At 37.3% G+C, this 24,593-nt stretch overlaps 1 protein-coding gene and 1 pseudogene across 2 annotated transcripts; both read right to left on the bottom strand.

Annotated features, from left to right (window-relative positions):
- Positions 1-6,853: 6,853 nt before the first annotated feature.
- LOC100483600 lies at positions 6,854-11,210 on the bottom strand (annotated as a pseudogene).
- Positions 11,211-11,680: 470 nt separating this feature from the next.
- Positions 11,681-23,952, bottom strand: TXNDC9 (thioredoxin domain containing 9). 2 transcript variants are annotated; one of them, XM_002919956.4, is made up of 5 exons: positions 23,794-23,952; positions 21,332-21,550; positions 17,911-18,029; positions 14,707-14,961; positions 11,681-12,413 (listed from the first exon to the last, which is right to left on the bottom strand). In XM_002919956.4, the coding sequence occupies exons 2-5, from the start codon at positions 21,518-21,520 to the stop codon at positions 12,296-12,298; spliced, it is 681 nt and encodes a 226-aa protein (XP_002920002.1). In that variant the 5' UTR covers positions 21,521-21,550; positions 23,794-23,952; the 3' UTR covers positions 11,681-12,295. The 2 variants fall into 2 exon arrangements, with proteins under 2 accessions (XP_002920002.1, XP_034514890.1); XM_034658999.1 differs by lacking the exon at positions 23,794-23,952 and adding an exon at positions 23,436-23,777.
- Positions 23,953-24,593: the final 641 nt, after the last annotated feature.

The following is a 24,593-nucleotide window of genomic DNA, read 5'->3' as shown; positions in this document are numbered from 1 at the left end:
TTCTATTGAGCCTATACTTCTGAACTGCGAACTTCAAACTTCACACATGCTTCCCCCCTCTCTGAGGTAGGACAAGATGACAAGAGGGGGATGGAGTTGGGGATATGCTTTCCCCAGGGCCATCGTGCTCTGATAAAAGCCCAGCAGGTTAGGCTTTGGTAATAGTTTTTCCTGAGGGCAAACCTTGTTAAGAACAGAATGCTCTGGCATACTTCAAAATGGTTCCTTTTTTCCGCCCCCTGTCAGAACCATGAAGGGATTATTTTCTGATATTCATTTTGAGAATCTGATAGTGACCCAGGGAAAGCTTAAAAATATTTGGGTTCTCTCCACCTCCATGAATGGATCCCCTTGGAGTTTTTAACTCTCAGAGTTGTCCACATGCCTCCAGAAATTGACCAGTTACAGTTCAGTTTTCTCTACCCTGGCACTGGTTCCTAAGGAAATTGCTGCTCTGGTAAGTTGTGATTCTCTATATGGCCTGTTGATCTTTCTAATTTGGGGGGCAGTGGTTTGACCTAACTTCTCTCATAGATAGAGTGTTGTTAATTTTGTTCAGTCTGTTTTGCTTTCGACTTGTTAGAATGGAGTGGTGACTTCCAAGCCTCTTACATGCTGGACTGGAATCTGGAAGTCTCCCCTTTTTAAAACGTGCTTTACTGCTATAAATTTCCCATTGACCTCTGCTTTCATTGCCTCTCACATGGTTTGGTATGTTGTTTTTGCTTCCATTCATCTCCAAATATTTTCAGATTTCCCTTGTGATTTCCTCTTTGCCCTCTGGTTGAGTGTGTTGTTTAATTTCTTCCTATTTGTAAATTTTCCAATTTCTCTTTTGTTATTGATTTCTAGCCTCATTTGGGTGCAGAAGATAATTTGTATAATTGGAGTCTTTTTAAATGTATCGAAAATTGTTTTGTGGCCTAAAATATGGAATATCTTGGAGAATGTTTCATATGCACTTGACAAGAATGTATTCTGCTCTTGTGTGGTGTGTCCCATTGTGTTTGTTAGGGCTGGTTGCTTTATAGTGTTGTTAAAATCCTCTATTTCTTTTCCAACCGTTTTATCCATTATTGAAGTCTCCAAATGTAATAGAAATGTCCATTTCTCTATTTCTGTCAAAGTTTGCTTCATTATTTTGGGGTTCTATTGTTGGGGACATATATTTATAATTAATTGTTCTTGATGAACTAATTATTAAAGATTATATGTAGTTTTTTTCTCTCTTGTAACAGTTTTTGACTCATGTCTACCTTGTCTGCTTTTAGTATAAGCACCTCAGTTCTCTTTTGGTTACTATTTTCTTTTTTTTTTTTTAAAGATTTTATTTATTTATTCGATATTTATTCGACAGAGATAGAGACAGCCAGCGAGAGAGGGAACACAAGCGGGGGGAGTGGGAGAGGAAGAAGCAGGCTCATAGGAGGAGCCTGATGTGGGGCTCGATCCCACAATGCCGGGATCACGCCCTGAGCCAAAGGCAGATGCTTAACCACTGTGCCACCCAGGCGCCCCTGGTTACTATTTTCATGGAATATCTTTTTTCATGCTTTCACTTTCAACCCATTTTTGTCTTTGAATCAAAAGTAAATCTCTCATACACAGTATCATATAGTTTGATCATGGGTTTTTGTTCATTCGGTTTGATTTTATCCATACTCCCAAACTCTGCTTCGTTTGGAGAGTTTAATCCATTTACATTAAATTCATTACTGAAAAGGAAGAATTTACTTGATCATTTTGCTATTTTTTCGGCCTTATATATTTTTTGTTCCTCATTTCCTCCATTACTGCCCTTTTTTGTGTTTACTTGATTTTTTTTTTTTTGGTAGTGTACATTTTGATTTCCTTATTTCCTTTCATGTTTTTAAAATTTTTTTCTCTTAATAGTTATCATGGGGATTATAAAAAAGCTCTAAATATATAACAATCTAGCTGGAATTGGTAACAACTTAGCTGAAATATACAAAATTTAACCTTTGTACAGCTGTCTCCTACCCCTTTTATTTTATCATAAATTATATCTTTATACATTACATTCTCACTAACATAGTTTTATAATTATTGTTTTATGCATTTGTCTTTAATGTAGAGTATTTAAAGAGAGTTATAAAAATACAATAATAATGGCTTTTATATTTACCTATATAGTTACCTTTAATGGAGGGTTTTTCTTTTGTTTGTTTTGGTATGGCTTTGAGTTGTTACCTAGTATCCTTTCATTTCGATCTGAATACTCCCTTTAGCATTTACTGTTGGGTAGGTCTGCTCGTAATGAATCCTCAGCTTTTATCTGCTAATGTCTCAATTTCTCCTTTACTTTTTAAGTTATGCCAAATATAAACTCCTTTTTTCTGTCAGTACATTAAAAATGTCACTCCACTCTTTCCTTGTCTCCATGATTTTTTAATGAGAAATTTGTTGTTAACATTATTGAGGATTCCTTGTACATAATTTGGTTCCCTGTTTTCAAGGTTCGCTCTTTGTCCTTGGTTTTCAACAATTTGATTATAATGTGGCTTAGGGTAGATCTCCTTGTGTTTATCTTTCTTGAAGGTGTTAAGCTTCTTAAATGTATAGATTTGTGTGTTTTATCAAATTTGGGACATTTTCACCCAGTTTCTTTAAATGTCCTTTCTGTCCTTTGGGATTCTCATTATGCATATCTCAGTAGGATTGAACTAGGTGCCACAGGGCTCTTAGACTCTGTTCATTTTTATTCATTGTTTTTTCTGTTACGCAGACTTGACTATAGAAACTGATTCATCTTTACATCCACCAGTTCTATCTTCTGCTTCCTAGAATCTGCAATGGAAACCCTCTGGTGAGTTTTTCATTTTAGTTATTGTACTTTTCAGCTCCAGAATTTCTTCCTAGTTCCTTTTTACAATTTTTATCTATTTATTGATATTGTTTATACATTGTTCTTCCTAGAGCTTTTTGTCCATGTTTTCCTTAAAAGTGTTTTAATATGTTTAGCACAGTTGATTTAAAGTTTGTTTAGCAAGTCCAATGTGTGTGCTTCCTCATGGAGGGTTTCTGTTAATTTCTCCTGTGAATGGGTCGGTCATACTTTGATACATGCTTCATAATTTTTTGAATAATTTGTTGAAAACCAGACATTTTTAATTATATAATGGGTTAACTTGGGAAACTAGGTTCTTCAGCCTCCCCACAGCTTTTTTGTTGTTGTTGTTGGTGTAGCTGTTCAGTGACTTTTCTGAACAATTTTTGTAAAGTCTGTATTTTCTTGTCATTTGTGCTTTGAAGCTTCTGTACCTTTAGCTTGTGTTCAGCTTTTTACAGAAATTTTCCTGAATACCAAAAGTGAGAGAGGGAGGAGGGAAAAAGGCAGAATAAAAGCCTCTGTCACTCTGTACTGGGGTACTTGGTCAGGATATCTACACCTCTGCCTTTGCCTTCATTTCTTGCTTTCACTGAGCATAGACATCAGCCTAAAGTGAAAGCTCAGAGTCTTCTCTGGTCTTCTCAGACCATGCATCCTACCTTGGATAGTCATAGGACTTTTGAAATTCCTCAGTGTAAAAGTGCAGCTTTGAGTGTCCTAATATTCCTGAAGAAACTCTCTCTCTAGGATTTCTTCACAGGCTTTGGTGCTCTATTGTATGCTTCGACTATAACCTTTTGCCCCAAGTGGCCACACGTTGCTCATTTACCTTAAAAAGTTTTTGAGGAATGCCTGCTGCTATTCTTCCCGGAGTTCTGAGTTAGGCAAAACAGAAATGAATTCCTTCTGTCAGTGCTTCAAGTAGTGCCCATACAGGTAAGAACAAACAGTTAATTGCAAATAAGGTCCATTCTGCTCTCTCCAGCATCAGGGAGTAGGATCCCCCATGGGGAATGCAGGTTACCATCTTCGGTACCACCACACGTTCAGGAAGTAGGGGGGACAAAGGCAAATAAAAACGGCAGAAGGATTTCCTACTTTTCTTAAATTTTTTTTTTCATTCAGCATCTCTTTGTTAACTTTTTTTTTTTTAAAGATTTTATTTATTTATTTGACAGAGAGACAGCCAGCGAGAGAGGGAACACAAGCAGGGAGAGTGGGAGAGGAAGAAGCAGGCTCCCAGTGGAGGAGCCTGATGTGGGGCTCGATCCCAGATCGCCGGGATCACGCCCTGAGCCGAAGGCAGACGCTTAACGACTGCGCTACCCAGGCGCCCCTGATTGTTAACTTTTGACTGTTTTCCATAATTATGAAAAAGTTGACAGTTTATGTCTTGATTTTTTTCCCAATTGGGTTGTGTGTTGGGGGTGCGGTGGAGAATGTGCCCTTGGAACTGCCTACTCTACAATTTTTGCTGACCAGCATTGGATTTAGTTTTAAGGGTAAATATATTACATACTCCCAAAAGCCTTATACTGGAAATTCTCCAATCATTTCCTAGTGTCTGAAGCTTGTCATTCAGAAGATTACTCGTTACAGTGTTCTCTAATTTCTTGCATAATCATAATTTTATGTATGGTCTTATTTCTTCAAGTTTAGTTGGCTGAATATAAAATTCTTGGTTCACATTTCCCTCTTCTAAACATATGAAATATGCCACTCTATTTCTTTTCGTATAAAGTGTGGTGGATAAAATTCCAATGCTAACTCAATTTTCTTTCCCATATAAGTGACCTGGACTTTTTGCCTGAATGACCAAAACCTTACTTCCTTCTTCTCCTTTAAAAGTCAATAGTTTTATGAGAGTATTTCTCAGTAGTGGTTATTATGGGTCAAGTTTACAAGTATTTGGGATGCCTTTCCAATATGTAAGTTCGAATCTTACTATTTCAGTAGAGTTTTATTGAATTATCATTTTGGGAATGTCTTCCTATTCAATTCCTTTGGTTTTCTTCTTCACAGCTTCTTATTATAATTATGGTGGATCTTCTTTGCCTGGCTTCCCATATTTAACATTTTTTCTAAAGTTTCCTTTTAACCCTTTGTGTTGTCTATTTTCTTCTGTTACTTTTTCTCCTTTAAGCTTCATTTGTGAAATGTTTTCATTTTTCTTTCTTTCCTGAGCTCTATTAGCTTTTTCATATTCTCCTGTTGTCTTACTTTTCTATTTGTTCTCCTTTATAGTTCCTATCACCTTTAAGTGCTTTATTGAGATGTACACTTTAAAAGGATGAATTGTATCCAAATCAAGTTTAGGACCTTTTCACCATCCCAAAAGAGACCCCATACAAACATCAGTCTCTCCCTGTCCCTTGGCAACCCTCCCATCTTATGCAACCACTAATTTACTTTCTCTTCCTATAGATCTGAGTTTTCTAGACATTTCATGTATAAACAGGATCATACACGTAGTCTTTTGTGACTGGCTTCTTTAACTTAGCATGTTTTTAAGGGTCATGCATCTATAACGCACACCAGTTACCTTATTTAGTAGCATAGAGGTCTCAGATCCATGTTAAATTTTGTATATTGTGTGAGGTAGAAGTTCAGCTTCATCCCTTCACCCATAGATATTTAGTTGTCCCAACGCCATTCATTGAAGAGATTATTCTTTCCCACTTGAATTGTCTTGGCACCTCTGCCAAACATCAATTGACCACAAATTGTTATTTCTGTATTCAATTCAATTCCATTGATTTGTGTGTTTCTCTTTATGCCTGCATGCACCACAGTTTCAAGGTTTTATCTCCCCTGCTTGTTTCAGGTTTAGTTTGTTCTTTTCTCAATGTTTTAAGGTGGAGTTTGCGCTCTTTGTATCCTTTAAAATGGGTGTTCACTGCTATAATTTCCCTGTAAGTACTGCTTTAGTGGCATTCCGTAAGCTTTGGTATGTTGCATTTTTATTTTCATATATCTCAACGGATTTCCTAATTTATCTTGTGATTTTCTCTTTGACCCACTGGTCAAATTTATGGAGTGCATTCATTTCTACACATTTTTTACTTTTCCAGATTTTTGTTACTTATTTGCAACTTCATTCCATTGTGACCAAACAACAGACCTTTTATTTCAACACTTTTGCATTTATGGAGGCTTGTTTTGTGCTCTGGCATATAATCTGTCTTGGAGAATATTCCATGCGAGCTTCAGAATTGTGCTGTTGGTGTGTGAATGCTCTATAGCTATATTAGGTCTAGTTGGTTTATAGTGCTGTTCAAGTCTTCCGTTTCCTTGTTGATTCTCTGCCTACTTTTTCTATTCATTGTTGGAAGTTGGGTCTTGTCTTTATTATTGCTGAATTGTCTATTTTCCTATCAATTCTGTCAACTTTTGCTTCACAATTCTGACAGTGAAACACAGAATTGTCAAGAATTTATGGGCTGTGTTGTGGGGTGCAGAGATGTTTACAATTGTTAATAGATTCTTGATGGATTCTCTTGTATCACTACAAAATAAGCCTCTTTCTGTAGGAAGTTTTTATTTTCAAATCTTTGTTTAGCCACTTCAGCTCTCTGATGGTTGTTGTTTGCAATTATATTTTCATTGTATTTTGAATCCAAAGTATGTTTCCTGTGGACAGCATATAGTTGGATCTTGTTTTTATAATCCAGTCTAACAATATTTAATCCACTCACATTTATATGGATTTATGTATTTTGCTTTTTGTTTTCTATATGTGTCATACACCTTTTTTCCTTTGTTCTTTTTCTGATTTCTTTTTCAATTGAGTTTTTTTTTTTTTTAATTTTTTATGTAGGCCCCACACCCAGAGTGGAGCCCAACACAGGGCTTGAATTCATGACCCTGAAATCAAGACCTGAGCTGAGATCAAGAGTCGGATGCTTAACTGACTAAGCCACCCGGGTGCCCCCCAACTGAATATTTTCTAGTGTAATATTTTGATTCCTTTTATTAATCATTTTTTGTATTTTTTTCTCAGGGGTTACTCTAGGCTTTTACAAGTATATATCTTGTCAGAATCTACTTTAGCTTTATAGTAACTTAATTTCAGTGAAATATAGAAATGTAACTCCTATAAAGCTTTTTTTTGTTATACGTGTTGCATATCTATATGTTAAAAATGTATTAATACATTGTTGTAATAAATAATTTTCATAATTTTGTGTTTTAAAATAGTTGAAAGAACAAGTATATATTTATAGTTTTTTTAGTTATAAAATTTAATTGTAAAGACCAAACAGTGGTTATTGGTTAAACCAAGCCACATTAATAGCTTTGAACTGTGCAGACACTAGTTCTTAAATAATGGTGACAAATACCAATCAAATTTTTGTAACATTGTTCAGGATCTAAATAAACATGATTCTGGACATAATTCAATCCACAAGGCTAATTGAATGATAGTACAATCATCAATAATTAAACCAAAGGCATAATTTTCCAAGCCACTTTGTTAAACAGAATAAATTCTAGCTTTTTTAAAGTCTAAAGCTACAAAAAACTCAAAGCAATCTAACAATTTTTCTACCTGAGATCAAAACAGGTTTCTTGTATCCTATCTAAACATGATTCTTGACATTGAGGTAAATCTGAAATCACGTAATATGCTTTGTCAAACTTTCCCAAAGAATTTTAAGCCCTGCTTTAGAGAGAAATTCTCATGTTACACATACATATTTACATATGTTTTCCTTCTAAGACTAATGACAAATGTAGGTGGTTAATAGGCATGTAATGGGACCATGATGCTACTAATAATGTGAAAATAAAAAGTAATTCATTTATACAAAGTGTTCCTGTATGGCACAATATGAAACGGGATCTCTATGTACATACACAAGTCACCAAACATTCAGAAACTAAGCCCACTCTGAGAAAGTCATTCTATTTTTTTTGGAGCAGAGGTTGCCAAGTTGTGATGTATAACAAAAATAGTGTATAAAAGCTCCGAAACCAAGTATTAGTCTAAATTGGCAATAACTTCAACTTAAATTAAGCCCAACTAGATCTTTACTGTGGCTATGCAACTTTTGCTTTGCAGCCTGCAGGTTTTACTGAGGTAACAACCTCTTGTCTCTTGCCTCTCCTCCTTGTGCTACCCCTGCCTCCAGCTTCCTTCTTCATGGCTATGTTTGGCAATGCTTCCAAATCTCGAAAGCAAAAGAACCTGCTAAAGCAAATGAGGAGGATGAAAAATAACACTATATATGATGTACAAAAACCAACCTGAGACTATGAACCGAGAAAAAAAAAATACTAGAAGGAAGGGTGAGCAGTAATGTACCCTCAAAGGAAAGAGAACATAAAAAAACAGGGTATCTGTTCTCCTGGCCCTTCTGGCACATTATCTCCTGATTTAGAAGAGCATGGAACCAAAACGTCAAACTCTGAAAGGGTAATGACTTTGGAGGAGGAGCTAGAGAAGTGAATACATGATAGAGAAGTACAGGAGCAGCTTTGGCTGTCAATGCGTTTCTTTGCTCTGGCATTGGCAATATCAGTATGATCTTCGTTGGTGTCAGCTTTTTCTATGATCCGGTCTGTCAATTTTGAGCTTTGATCTCATTGCCCATGTCCAGGGCCCTGTTTTTTAGGTGTCCTAGGATACTGCCCACTGGAGACAGGTTCTCTTCCATCTCATCTTCTCTGACATCGTTAGTTACACGTTTAATGTATCCACCACTAGCTGCTCCAGTGATTGGTTGTTGAGGCTGACTGTTTGTCACTCGGCCTGGCTGCTTAGATACTACATTGCTAGAAGAGTTGTCTCCACCATCTCCCCATGTTGCCTTGTAGGCCTTACCAGACTCAAAGGTGTCCTATTATACAGGCAGACGCAAAGGCCACAGCACCTGTTGAGTTCCATGAAAGTCTTCTCTGCCTCTCTCGTGTCTTTATTTGGTCCAGTCTTTCTTCTATGCAGTTTAGTTGTTCCTCTTGTTCACCCAGCACAGGGATAGTCTTGATTCCTGCATCCTGAGACTCGAGGGCTAAACCAGGATTCTCCTTGTACTTCCCAGAGACTCATCAGTAACCTGGTGGGCTCTCAGCTGAATTTCTTCTGATGACTGATTATCCATGACGGATTAAGACTTCTGATAAGCACAGAAAATGAAACGTGGGCACCTGGGTGGCTCAGTCGTTAAGTGTCTGCCTTCGGCTCAGGTCACATTCCCAGGGTCCTGGGATTGAGCCCCGCATCGGGCTCCCTGTTCCACTGGCAGCCTGCTTCTTCCTCTCCCACTCCCCCTGCTTGTGTTCCCTCTCGCTGGCTGTCTCTGTCAAATAAATAAAATCTTAAAAAAAAAAAAAATGAAACGTGGATATTCAAGCAGTTCTGGCCACTCCTCTCATGCGGCAGAGGCTCGGACACCCCCCAGACTGGATCTGGAGCTGTGTCTTCCTAGCACTTCCTTATTTATGGTTTTTTGTATTAACCTTTTATTTACCATTTAACGTCCTCATTTCTTCTTGTGAATTCATTATTGAAATATAGCTTTGCTTCCACACCACCTGCTTTATGGTATCACAAACACACATTTCTATGTTATAGATAACACCACAATTATATACAAATTGTTTTATAAAATCGCTTTTTAAATCAGCTGAGGAATAGGCTATTACAATGTCTTTTATAATTTCCTACATAATTACCTTTATCAGCATTTTTTTTTTCATGAGGATTTGAATTACTGTGTGGTCTCACTTCCTTTCAGCTTGAAAAAACTTCAGTATTTCTTGTAAGATTGGTTTCCTAGGAATTAATTCTTAAAATCTGAGAATGACCTCATTTTGCCTTCATTTCTGGATAGTTTTGTTAGAAGATTCTTGGTTGACGGTTCTTTTTTCCTGTAAAGCACTCTGCATGTTATCAGGCCACTGCCTTCAGGTCTCCTCTGTTTCTGATAAATTGTTAATGGGGTTTTCTTGTACATGGTAAGTGATTTTTGTTTTCAAGATCTTTGTCTTTCAGTATTTTCAGTCTGACATGTATGTGGGTGTAGACCATTCTACTTTATGTAAGAATTTACTGATTTTCTCAGATTGTTTTTCACCAGGTTTGGGGATATTAAGCATTAAGAAATCTTCAATTTTTCTGCTTGTTTTCTTTCTCCACTCGTTTGGGCATGCCCATTACATATACGTTGGTGATTCATATTTCTCTGAAGCTATTTTTCATTCTTTTTTTTCCTGCTCTTCAGATTATTATCATCTGCATTATTTGGTTCTTTTAAAATACTTCCTGTGTTCTCTATTTGATGAAATATTATTATACCTTTACCTCCAGCATGGTCTCTTTTAGTTTTTTAAAAAGTGTATTATGATAGCTGCTTGGACAGTTTTTTCTGCTTCCAAACATCTGGGTCCACTCAGAGGCAGTTTCTTTTTACTGTTTTGAAATCCCCTTTTGGGATACACTTTAGTTTCTCCATAGATCTTGCAACTTTTTGTTGAAAACTGGACAGTTCAGGTAATACAGCAGCTCTGGAGACTCCTCCTCCCCTCCTCCCAGGGCTTGTTAGTGACTCAGCTGGACTATTTAAATCCATTTACCCTGCCCTGTACAGCCTCTGATGCTCCTCTGCAGAGGGTACAGCCTGAGAATGTGGCAGTCACCTAACTCCTCCCTCCAACCCCAAGGACACTTTTAGTAGGGTTTTTACGGTTTCGTTCCCCAGTCTCTTTGTAAAGGTTCTAGTTTGTCTGCCTCTATTGTTATCACACTGTAATTAACATCCACTAACTATTGGTGGACCTATTATTTTGGATGATGTGCTGGGGAATAAATGACCACACCGTTTGATCCAATTAAATTCAGGCCCTTGTAGTCTCTTTGAGGCTTGTTCTAGAACTAGGACTACTCTTATCTGCCTTTCATTCTGTTAGACTTATCACTAGTTTCCCCTTTTGCTTACTGCTATCAGGGAGCTACCAGTCTCCTCTTGTCTCTACTCCCACTCCAAATTTCCTTTGTTTATGGCAGCACCCTTAAGCTTGAACTTAGAGGATGCTATGGAAGCTGTTTTTCCAGCTTGCTACTGCTTCAGAGTTGGGGATGGGGAGAGTAGCCTGTTTTTCTAGGAGCGATACCTGTGGTCTATAAATAGAGCAGTGGGTGATAACTCCTGGTCTTGTTTGCTTTCCTTGCATGGCACCTCCACTCATAAGCTGGGGCAATAGTGATTAGGCAACAGTATTCTTGGTCCGCCATTGCTGGGGTAGATCTTCAGTGCTCTAAGTGGGGACTGGGTAGAGGAAGGAAGGTCCAGACCTCTTTGCTACTGTTACCTGAAATAGAGCTTCTGTGACATACAGCTTGAGGGGAGAGGGCGGGTAGAATGAGAAATACTAGCAGTCTGCTCATCCTAGGGAGAAATTGTGGGCTGAAATTGGGAGCTGGGGGGGAGAAAGTGTGTGGAGTCATGGCTCAAATACGAAAGAGACTTGCTATTCTTACCAAGCTTTAGTATTTTCTTGAATAAACGTTACTGTAATAAATGTTTTTATTTGCCATATGCTTTTATGACAGTTCCCAAGACTTTAAGTAAAAAGTATACATATATATTTACTAGTTACGGTTGTTTCCATTGAGGAGTCTACAGATCACGTTCCATTCCAATTGTGTTTCCTGATTAGTTACTTTTGAGAGAGAACATGAGGGAGGGGAGGAGGCACAGAGGGAGAGGAACTTAAACAGATTCCCCACTGAGTGCAGAGCCCGATGCAGGGCTTGATCCCAGGACCCTGATATCATGACCTGAGCCGAAATCAAGAGTCAGACACATAACGGACTGAGCCACCCAGGTGTCCCTTCCTGATTATTTTTTTAATGCATGTCTTAAAATACAAGCGATCAGAACCCTTTAAATAAGGCAGTATGCTCAAAACCTGAAAAAGCTTTCTGCTGCCATCAGTTGATTCATCAACACACAGCCTACAGAATAAATAGGCAGTTCTTTAATAGTTAAATATATTCCAGAAGTAAAGACTGTTTATAATTCATTTACAAGTGAGTCCATTACACCAGTAAATGTTGTTTCACCTGTTGTATAAAGTAAATAATGCTGTGTAAGAATTAGTCCTGGAATAGTTTGCTGAATTCCTATTTCCAATCCAGTAGATTAAAAACACAACTGTGAATGGTATAAAGACATAAGAATTATATTGTGGTAAAATCAATCTCAAAAATAGAGAATCCAGGCCCTTGCTGGATAATTTAAGACATCAGAAGTTTTCCTCAACTTAAACACGAGTGCCACACAGAAAATACTGAAGATGTCTTTCAATGTGATGAAACTACAAAACTCTAGAACATGACCATTAGGTGACCAATGTATCAAAACCAACGGGATTTAGAAAACACATCTAATTCTGAAGTAAGCAGAAATAAAAAGACAATTTACAAAGAATTATAATTAATTTCTAATCATCATCAGAGTCTGAATCATATTTCTTCCCTCGGATAGTTTTCTTTTCCAGCTTTGTGAAGTTTGTTCCAAATTTCTTTTGGCTCTGAAATGGTGGCTCCATTAAATTTCCACTAAAAATAAAGCAAATTTGAAAAGCATTTATTCTTTATGATTTAGTACAGCTGGTATGCTGACCTGCAAAAAAAAATATCTTTTCTTCCTAACCTATGGAATAAAGTTTTCTTTAAAATGCTGGTGTCAAGGAAGACGTGTATTATTCATACTGATGGTTAAGAGTCTTAAGCCCTATTTTTTATCACTAAATGTTTTTGATCAAGGTTTTATTTTCTTATCACTAATTACTGACATTTCACAAGATATACCAACAGAATTTGACTGAAAGCATAAAAGGAAATGAAAGTTTTTCTACCTCTCCTGGATATGCTGAACTTGGATTAGATCCTATTCATTCTAAGAATGACACAGGAAAATGACCTATTTTTTTTTTACAGCTTGTTATGGCTGGTATGATCCTGTTTCACATCTTTTAATGTTTAGACAAACATCAAAAAAACTCATGGAATTCATTAGCATTAACCTGGAATTGATATGAAATCTTTCAGTGATGCTTGAGAAATAACTGAGACATTTTCTTCTTTCAAAAATATCTAGGAAGATTCCTGGCACCTAGATTCTGGTTTTGAAATATCATTTGCCATTGAGAGGAACCACAGTGCCTTGGAGAAATAGTCAATTCTAGGGAGAGTCCCTCTAAGACCTCTCATCTGCACCAGAAAGAAAGTGCTTAAAGAACTATGGGGACATGTGAAAAGGACATACAAGCCTGCTTGAGAGGGGCTCTCACTGGCCAAATCTGGGGCAATTTGGGCTTCAAAATAAATAATATCAGTAACCAACTATAGCCCACTGGATAAGATAAGCCATTGCCCATTCTAATATAAATAAATGAAAAAGTTAATTAATGTGGGATATGGAAAAGTTCTTCTTAAATCACTATTTGGCTTGGTAGACAACTTGTTAACCAGTGCTCAGTTATCACCACCAGAAATGAGACAGAACACCATATACCCTATTGTGCTACACTGAGAAGTGAGAATACGACATCACTTCCACCATGTATCTGTGAGAAAATGCACAGTCCAAACCTAATCCTGAAACATCAGACAAACCCAAACTGAGGAATGCTCTACAAAATAACTAGCCTGTACTCTTCAAAAATGTCTACGTATTGAAAAATAAGACAAGCTGTCACAGATGAATGGAAACTAAAAATACATAGTAACTACATGCAACATTTTAGTATGCAGAACATTATTTGGACAGTGGTAGAATTTGAATAAGGTCTGTAAATTATATAACATTTCCCGTCTTAATAGCTGTACTGTGGTTACATAAGAAAAAGTCCTCGCTGTTGGAAAATACCCAAGGAAATATTTGGGAGTAAAGGGACAACACATCTCCAATGGTTTTGAAAAAAAAATGTATGTATTCAGAAAAAGAATGATAAAGCAAATGTAAAATGTTTAGAATTGAGAGATATGGGTGAAACATGTAAGAGAATACTTTGTATTAGTTTCCAACTTGTTTAAAGTTTGAAATCATTTCAAAATACATTTAATAAATATTAGTATTTCATTTATTATTAAGAAAGTAAAAACCTAAAACTCCAAAGTCAATTTCTACAATGTAGGGATAATTTAGGCATATGTAGGGGAGATTCAGAGGAAAAGGGACAGGGAAAAGAGAACTTTCTACTTATTGAAAAGCACTATGACTACAGAATGATCACATAATTTTATCTGTTAATTTTGCAAATCAAAAATAGGCACAGAAGGCAAGATGATAGGTTCTGATTGGTGGAACCAGATAAACTACTGGTGAAGTAGACAAGGAGATGAATGAAAAATGGAAGTTGGATTTTAGATTGTTTTCAAATTGAGACTGTCTCCACAATAAGTAATTTAAGCTGATCACAGAAATGAGATTATACCTTTCATCAGATTCTACAAGACAGGAATAGCTACATTAAAAAATCTGATGTTTACAAATAAGTCATTATCAACTTGAGTAATCTGGTTTGAATCAGGAAGAGTCGATTCTGAAGTGTCATTTTGAGTTTCCAGACTAACAGAAAATTAGGTTCAACAGGATCTGTTAGGATGAAAACTTCTATAGTTAGGTGTACTCCAACAAGACTCAATTTTATCTGTAACTCTGATTTTGTTGTAAGATCATGCTAATAATGTATGCTTTAGGAAATATGTTTTTCATTTGTGAAATATTTTCTACATCACAGCCAGAAGATCTTACTTAGCTCCATAAAATGAATGCTAACATAAAAAAACTTCTCTAAAAATATCAACTGGATTTGGAATTAAAATCAATTGTTTTGCTAAAAATTACCTGTAATTGAGAATATCGGAACAACCCAGCCTCCATTCTAAAGTTTCTGTGGTAAAGTCATCTGTATTTCCTAGGTCAGTAAATCCAACAACGTAATCTTGTGTTTTTCCATCTTTTACCAGTGCTAGTGTGGGAATGACTTTGATACGCAGTCTCTCACAAAGGAAAGGTGCTTTTTCCACATTCAGCTTCAGAAATTTGGTCTCAAGATGTTTCTTAGACAATAGCACCAAATGTCGGTCTAATATTTTACACCTGTAAATAATAGCACATAGAAAATAAAAAGCTAGAACAGATTTTTCATTTTAAAAATAAGTATCATAAAGGTGTATCCAATTTTATAGTTTTTCTGTTTGAGTCTCGTAATTTGGCAGCCAGCCCATGCTTGTGTTGGATGACTTCATTTCATTTCATAGGTTAGTTAATGGATTATGAGAGGCAGAAAAATAATCCAGTATCCTAGAAAGTCAGATGTACCCTAATGATACTTATAAAAAACAAAATACTAAATATATGCTTTCAGTCACAAGTGGTTCACAAAGTTGTCATGTTCATGGTAAGAACCAAAAACTGTCATTTCTCTTATACATGTTTCCTGGTGTCTCATACAGTGCTTGAAGGGTGACAAATCTGACTGGATAGAACTCAGAAGAGACTTTTCAGAATTAGAAATGTACACACAGTGCCATATTTGGAAGTCATTAAGACTGAATGGTGTCACCAAGAAGGAACTCTTCTGTGCAACTATCATTAAGAAGTATAGGGTAAGAGCCACAAATATGGTCATATGGTTCTAAAGAAATGAAAAATACCAATAGTAACTTTTATTAAGCCACTTTCTATTGAAAAGAAAGATGGAAATGACATTTTCTGAAAGTTAAAATGTATTTTAAACTGGTCAGTCCTCCAGTGTTCCTGAAACAGACCACTGTGATCATCTTTTTGAGCAGCAGTTCTTAATCACAGGTGTTCATTAAAGTCAGCTTTTAAAATATAAGGATGAACCAAAATTCTCTGGGAGTGGAGCTGGGAAACATGCAGGTGATTCTCATGCCCCATAAAGTTTGATAACTACTGCTTTAGATGATGAAGATACCAAATGTTTCATAGTTGTTACTTGTAGGCTTTCTGCACACTTCTTGGTATAGTTATTCCTGAATTAGGACTGGGTCCAGCAAGTTCCTGGTAATCTTGATGCCTCATCACTCTACCACTGAAGGTATCTTTTCATGTATCACAGATGTAGTACAGCAATGAGATTGTAGTGAAAAATGGAAGGAGAGAACAAGTTGATAAATGGTTCCTGAATGAAGCTCAAAACAAATGATAAATGAACCATTATGTGAGAAATATGTTCTTGAAAACTTGTAGGTTATTACTGCAGTTATATGGAACCTATTTTAAGTAAATCTATGATTGTACCATTTATTAATTCATTTTTTTAAAAGCCCAGAAGCAGCAGTCACGATGTAGTTAAAACAGCTTAGGGCTTAAATCCTGAGTTTGAATCCTCTTCTGTCATTTAGTAGATGAGTGACATTAGGTGAGTCATTTAATCTCTCCAAGTCTTGGTCTCCAAGCATGAAGCATGGGAATTATACCTACCTACTTACCTCAAAGGGTCACTGTGAATGTTCCAGGATTTTATACATGAAGTATCCAGTCTAATATGACCAAGAACTCTGATATCTACTAGATCTACCTATAAAATTTTCTAATGATTTGTTTTTTTCTTTTTTTTTTATTTTTTAAGCAATCTCTATACCCAACATGGGGCTGAACTCAAGACCCCGAGATCGAGAGTCAGATGTTTTACTGGCTGAGCCAGCCAGGTGCCTCTTGATTTTTCATTTTTGCTTGAAGGTAAGTACTCCTGGTGTTGCACTGTTTATACAACCATCAAATATATTTACTGAGCACCTGCTATGTATCAGCCATTGCTGCTCTAGGGGTAGGAAGTTGGGAGCATGGTGAACCACGGTACAGGCAAACTCTGCTTTCACAAAACAATCTAGCGGGCAAAAACATCTAATAAACATCAAATGAGATCAACCGTAGAGTCTAATATGATATTAATATATCACCTCATTATGTATGTCAGAGGCTGGCAACTTGAGAAATGTGTGCCAATGGTAAAGGGCTGAGTACCATGGTTATACAGACGGTTTCTCTGATACCCTTCTTTCCTACTCCCTTCCCACATTTTCCCTTACAGGAGATTTCACCATTTCAATATTTTCTTTCATTTTTATTACCTTAATCAGTAAGTCCCAGGCAATCAATCCCTGAAAGATGTTAATTAATAACCAAGTTACTGGGTGGTGCATTTAAGACAAGGGCCGAGCAGGCTATGGAAATGGGAGAAGAGGGCAGGGCTGAGATAGCAGCGAATGATGGAGACTCCACACTGGAGTGTGTGTCTGTCTGAGGGAGGCGGCTGCTATTCACTATTAGCAAACTGCCTTCCTACTGAATTCTAGGTCTGCTATTAAGTTATTTGATTTTTTTAAAACATCTAAAATCTGGATTTAAAAAAAAATTGTATCTCTCAATTTTTAAAAGTTGGCAACCAATCAAATTCGGGGGTTAAAAGAAAGGCTTAAGTTAAGATGTAACCTTTTCTAGGAGTATTTTCATTTTACAAGGACCCTGACTCTGTAGAGAGGCTTGCAGATCTGGGCTGTCCAAAAGTAATCACTTTCCTCTCCTTCCAGCCAAGCCTGGCACTCCCAACAATGCTTCTAGTGAAAGGCTTGGTCAACCATTGTCTCCTCATGAGTTGCTGCCTGGGAAGGAGTGAGTGAATTCAAAGCTGGTGTTCAAGGTGTTGGCCCACCACACCCAACATTGTGCCTATATCATAATAGTACCAAAAAAAAGAAATAATTCTTGTTGTGTTGACAAAAAAAAAATTTACATGTACGCCTCTTAGATATTTTTAAAGTTAACTAGTGAAAATATAATTCAGAAAATATCGAGTTCTATGGAAATAACCATGATTTTCAATAACGTTCATTTATACTTTTTTATGTAACAGGTTTTTTAGTTCAAAATAACAATTATTTAACTTTAATGGTGACTTTTACAGAAGTACAAAGAAACTTAGAAGTAGTTCCTCTAATTTTTAATTTTCCTATTATGTTAGTGTATCTCTACTCAAAGATCTCATCATTTTCAACAAGTTACTGAGGGAAACAAAGTTACCTGAATGTGGAGTCTCTGTAGAAATGGCAAACCACTTTTTTACTCTCCTTGACTTCTTGAAAAAAGTCTCTCTCACTAGGGATTTCTCTGTATTCCCCATGTCCTTTTGAAAGCCATTCCTAATTTGGAGAAAAGGGAAATATTATACACTTGAAATATCGTTCAGTACCACTTTACATTTTGGGTCTAAATCGCTATAATATTCTGTAATGAAGTTGATTTTATCTTGTAGAGACATCAATTCCTCTTAGTGATTTACTATCCTAGGTCTCTAGTGTCAGCGCAAACTGTGTTGAAGACAATCATCTGTCTTGGTAACTTCACACGTTTTCTTAGAACTTCAAAAAAAAATTTAGACTTCAAAAGACTTAAAATGTAAATATCCATTTAATTTCTCTGTTCTCAAACTACTAAAATCAGAAGCATTAGGTCCAAGTTAACACAAAACTTTGAAAAATTATGCTCCTGAGATAAAGTTACTCGGTCTTTGTAGGGGTGGTGACTGCAGCTCTGCAGCTCAAGAGCCCTGTTTGCTCAGAGAGGCAGAAACCGCTTCTATACTGGCCCCCAAATGGGTGGTATCCTAGGAAGAAAAAAAATCACATGATGTCCAGAAACAATACCGATCCCACAGGTCATCTAATCCCACTACTCAATCCAATGTATCAACCCTTATCAACCGTGCCTGACAGACCTTTCAGTTTCTCAAGCTTCCTGCTACAGAAAAGGCTCATCATCTCAACTGGAAGCTTGCCTCCTTTATCAGGCAGCTTGTTTAAATAAAAAGGAGCACTGGGCTTATAGGCAGAAGGCATGGGCTTGAATAATCGTTCTACCAGTTATTAGGCTAAGAATTCTAATAACCTTTCTGAGTCTCCATTTCCTCATTTGTAAAGTGGAGATCACAAAGCAACTATCTCACCAAGTTGTGAAAGTAAGACTATCAATATGAAAATATCTACAATAGTGTCTGGCACAGGTGCTTACAAAGCAGTTGCATGTATACTCTCTAATTTTTTGAAAGGTCTTCTTACACTGAACTGCAATATATCCATAACTTTGGTCTGTGGATCTCAGCTTGGACCTAAGATTAGTGAGAAAAGTTCTAATGTCTTTCACATGGCAGCCCTTCAGATAGCCTATCTCACTTATGTCCTTTCTTCTCTACCTCTCCCTTCATTTTCTTTTGGCTGTTTCTCAAATGAAATGATCTCTACATTTCCTACTTTCTGATTATCCTCCTCTGAACAGAGACTAATTCCTCCTCGTCCTTTTAAAAAGTGGCAGATGTCTGAATGCAGCCTCCCAGAAGCGGTCCACCGAGAAACGGGCAGGAGTGCCATCTCCTTTCTTCCTCTAGACTTAAGCTAACACAGACTGCATTAATAGTTTAGGTATCCATTTCACATTGGCTTATGCTGAGCTGACACTCAACAGGAGGTCCTGGTGTTTTCTCTTTATGCGATATTTCTTTGGTCAAGCTTCTATACACAATTTAAACTCTCAAATACAATTTCTTACTGGCATGGAACATTTCACCACTTTTCTTAACTTACCAATAACACTGCCTTTAAAAAAGAATATTTGTTTTTTAAAAAGCTCTTATTATTAATTCTCATGTTTAAACAACAGGTGGAAGACTTGAACCTTTCCAAGTTCCTAAGAGGGAGGCAAGCCTACTCTGAACCTCCACCAACACATGGAGCCTCTCCCAAGACACTCAGCACACCCCGTTGCTCTTAGCACAGTTTCTGCAGAGTGCGTGCTCCACCGGGTATCTGCTGAATGGAATCAAGCAGGATGGGCAAAGATCACACTGCAGGCTGAGTCTCCCCAAGGCCTGGCAGCTGGGCAGCATCTAGTTCTCACTTAGTGGCTCTCACCCAAGCCTTTGGATGGGCTCTTCCTATTTCTCACCTGTCCTTCTGCTTACTACCAAGTCCTGTCACTAGCTGCCATAACAGGAAGACGGTACCTCAGTTGACTGAGGAATGGTGATTCGTGTGGGCCTATTAAGTGCTTATGTCACTGCATATACTGATTTCCTGATACCCCCATAGATCAGCAAATCAAAATTACTATGCAATCTATACCAATCTTTTAAAAAGACTATAAATAAAAACCATTAAAGCATCTTGTCTACTTCTTTAAAAAACATTTTAATAAAAAATCTATTAAAATGCAGTGAAAGCTCTAAAATAACACGCTCTCAGTTATTCTATGACAAATTCATTTAAATTAATTAAAAAATTAATTTAAAAAAATCCTTAAAGGCTGCAGGACTCAGGTTTTTAATGATAAATACTCAGACTATTGTTTTTTAACTGCTGACAGTTTCATTTAAGCCATTATGTATGTTCCTTACTGAAAATCAGTTAGATTCAGTCTTTCTATAAAAACATCCCAGTTATGACAACTTTTTTTAGTTGAACTATTAGCAATTAGTAACGTTACTTAACTGTGGTTGTGAAATAGGAGTTCATAGCAGAATCTCATCATACATACCTTAGATAATTATTAGCAATATAATGAAGTCTCCTGGCTTCAAAACCAGATACGTGTATATATATAAATATATTTATGCACACACACCCTATTTTAGAAAACTCAACCTATAAAAATAGAAAGTCACATTATCAAAGATTCTTTCTTTTTTGTAGCGATTCTTATAAACACTGGGAGTAAAAACATTATCAAAGAGATGCTACAGCAGCACAGACAAAACTCCCTGTTTCTTTAGAAAAGTTAAAGCTCACGTTTTGTTCACAGCCAAGTGAAGAGGAACCAGATTGGTAATAACCTATTCCAATGTGACAAAAAGCAATGAAAACCTTTTTAAACAAAATTATATTTATAGAATTTAACCCAACTGGTTTTGATCAGAGTCTACAAGTCTGTTCCACACTTCACACTCTAAGAGACCAACAAGGACAGAGCTGTGGCCACCCTTCTCTGTGACCCAGCATACATTCTTTTGAATAAATAAGCCATGTAATTGTTACATTGGAAATGCCTGAAATAATTTCTTCAATGTAAATTGCCTTACAGCTCTCATCTCACTTACATTGATCACAGCTAAATTATAACCGGCTTTACATTTACCTAAAAGAGAAACCACTGACTCCCAGTGCTCTTCCTAGTCCCCTCCATTCTCAACCAACAAATATGAGCTCAAAAATGATCTAGGGCACATTTCTTTTACTTGACTGTAGATTAACATACTGAGCAGGCTAATTTTTAATATGTCTTTAAAACTAATTTTTTTCCTCAGCAAATTTTTAACAGTGAGAGTACTCTGCAGCAAAAAACAAAAACCACCCTAAAGATAAGGACTGAAATATAACTACTTCAGCACATGTATATATAAGTTGTTAGGAGCATACTGTTAACGTAATTTCAGAAAGCAGGGCAGAGAGGTTACTTGTTTCTGCTGTTGAGCTTTCCTTAGTGCCTCAAGTCTCTTTTCTTTGAGGCGTTCCAATTCATCCTCATCCATCTGATCCAGTTTCTGAATTTCAGAATCCAAATGTTCTTCTACTAGTTTGGTAGTTTGAAGCAACTGATTTTCCAGGACTTTTGAAAACATGTCAACAGATGCATTAGCTTCCATTCTTCTAAATGGTATAGTTCAGCCTTGGTGCTAGGGAGAAAGTTTGCAAAGTTCGGGGAAAAAGAAAAAAAGTAAAGTTTCCTCTCTTGTTTACAAAAATTCCAGCACGTATATAATTTGTACTCCACAAAGTGTTCTGCTGACAAGTAAGCATTTCATATTACATTTAGGAATTTTTAATTAAATGTTTTACTTTTTTTTAAGGAGGCAGAGAGAGTGGGGGAGAGGGAGAATCTTAAGCAGGCTCCACACTCAGTGAGGAGCCCGATGCGGGGCTAAATCTCACAACCCTGAGATCGTGACCTGAGCTGAAATCAAGAATCCAACTGAGCCACCCAGACGCCCCTTACCGAAATGTTTTAAAACTGAATTTTCAATAGGTTAAAGTCATACCACTCAAAGATTACTTAGAGCAAAGTTTAGGTGCTTCTGATTTAGTTTGTGTTTCATTACAATAAAGCAAAGACAAGTCTTTAAGACCAAGAGAGAAATGGGTAGTTGGAGTTCTATCTAATGATATATATTAACAGTATTTTTTTATCTTGATCTCAGGATTATGAGTTTGAGCACCAAGTGGGGTGTAGAGATAAGGTAAATAAATAAAATTTTTTTAAAAAGAAAAAAAAAACAACAAAAAACAGTATTTTTTTAAACCACAAGAGAAATAAAGCAGAAATGACTGAATAATACTGAAGCTTAACTGTAGTGAGGTTTTACACATACATCTACAAAACAAACTTTGCTTCAATACAGAAGAGCGTTGAGCCAAAAATATATTTTTCAAGGTCTCTACCTAAATGATTTTCATTTAACTCCTGAGAAAGTGCATTACAATTGTAAAGAACAGTGCCTGGTGTTCCCTTAACTTTAGTTTTCACTGCTGTTCTCTATGACTAACAAAATCTCTGATGTTACAAAGACTCATACTGGTATGGATCTACGGACAGTGTTCTTAACTTTGATGTAAAACAGTGTCACTCTAAATGTTAAAAATACTGATTTTCTCATCAGTCCTTTATGTAACATAGTTTAAAAACAGAATCTAATTCAGATAGGAAAGGAAGCTCTATCCCAATTACACATTTTATAAGATGTAGTATTTTCTGACAGCTCAGATGGAAATTTTATGTGTACTCCTGGGTTATTACTACAGAAATGTAATTTATAATTTGCTTATGAAAGCAGGAAGCTGTTGCATTTCAATTAACTATGGCACAGTTGCAAATACTACTGAAGAACCTTAAAAAAAATCTTAATAAACTTTGGACTCACTGACCCAGTTACTGACATATAGCCTGGCCCACACAAACCCTCTACAACTGCTGAACTGAAAAGTAGTCATCTTGCAAACTTCACTTTCGATTCTTTTTTCTTCACAGGAAAAGCAGTTGAAAAGCACACCTGATTTCATCTTTGTATCCCCAGAACTAGCAGCGCTTGGAACACAGCAGGTGCTTAAACAAATATTTAATTTTGAATGAACATGTGCCTACTTTCTGTTCAAATTTCCTTAAGCTTCAAAAGTATTTGAGTTTAAAAAACCAAACTGTAAGCTCCTTATAAATGCTATACATTTTCAAAGAATTGTATTTCAAATATTATAAAATAATTTCACACTTCCTATCTCCAAAGAAAAGTGTCAGTTAGGCTGTTTCCCTTAGGGTTGGAGCCGGATGAGGCAGGAAATTGGTTACTGAGACACTGACTTACATGTCAGAACCTGTTCTTACTAGAGGTATAGTGGATGCTGACCCCTGGAGTTTTATGAGATGAACTCAGTTTAATTCTGGGATAATTGGGAACAGAAGCGAATAACAAGAGCCGTTCTGGGGACAGGTGATGGTAGTCACCGCATTCACAAAGGGGAAAGGAGACGGCGTAGCGATCCCGATAACTTTTCATTCAAATCACAAACCTGATTCTTCCTTTTTACAGTTCACCGGGGACAGTGGGAAGGGGCTTGTCCTCAAATTAGCTAACCGTTTCCTTGACTCCCCTACATGCACCCGCCAAAACAACCTTAACTGCACCCAAGGCATCTTCCGAGAAGCATCCTCGCCATTCCCTGACCCCACAGGGACAGACCAAGGCGGAGTTCTGGTGGCCCCGGCTTCAACACCTCCCGGGGCGCATGCGCGAAAGCCGCCTCCGCCTCACTGACTCCGACGTCTGGGCCGCGCCCCTCCCCCGCCCTGGCCAGATGTTGAGTGGTGAAGTGTCCATCAGCACCGGGAGATGGTGGTCCGGTTTTTTCACACCATCCTCTGCCTCACCTGAACTCTCGGTGACACCTGAGAAGTGAGGAACTAACTGCTCCAGAAAGGCAGTCCACTCTGGCTTCACCCTCGCAGCAGCTGCCAGTGGCTGCGAACCGGCCGTCACTTCCGCCTGCCCTTTTGGTTGCGGCCCTCACGCGATACAACCTGCGACGACCGAGGAAGTGGGGAGGAGGGCGTGGGGACGGTGAGAGCTTCTGCGCGTGCGCAGCTCCCATCCTCCACCCGGAGATTTCCGATTTCTTAGCCTCGCTCTGGGTAAACGGCCCACGGGGGAGGGAGCAAAGTATGCTGGAGGTTGTAGTTTATCAGTGCTCGGCCTGGCCGTGTTGGACTTCCTTAGGCTCTGAGCTTAAGTAAACACAATGTTACATCAGACACTTGATAGCTATGGTCTTGATCCGGAGTGACACTCCAACTTCGCTTCCATCGTGTTTAATGAACACTGTTTTTTTTTAAGTTGAGGTATAACTTACATAGCATGGTTAGTTTTTACATACTAGCACCCGTAATATCACCGTCCAGATCCAGATATTAAACATCTTTGCCACTCCAGTAGGTTGGTTCTCTTTGAACTTCCCTAACACAAATTATTAGATCTTGCTCTCACTTTGAATGTAAAGATTAATTTCTATTTCGGGGAATTAAGGGGTGTGTCCTTGTTTTGTTCATGATAATTATTTTTTAGGGACTGAACAGACTTCTTAATTCATGGACGTTACTGAGAGTCCCTATTTGTCCCAGATTTATTACCTAAGGTGCCTATCACTGGTTCATTGTGTTTCTTTACTGAACTG

The sequence above is a fragment of the Ailuropoda melanoleuca genome, chromosome 4 (genome assembly GCF_002007445.2).
Source record: "Ailuropoda melanoleuca isolate Jingjing chromosome 4, ASM200744v2, whole genome shotgun sequence".
In the NCBI taxonomy this organism is placed as follows: domain Eukaryota; kingdom Metazoa; phylum Chordata; class Mammalia; order Carnivora; family Ursidae; genus Ailuropoda; species Ailuropoda melanoleuca.
The sequence above is the reverse complement of the archived record's forward strand: the minus strand, read 5'-3'. Positions and strand labels throughout refer to the sequence as shown.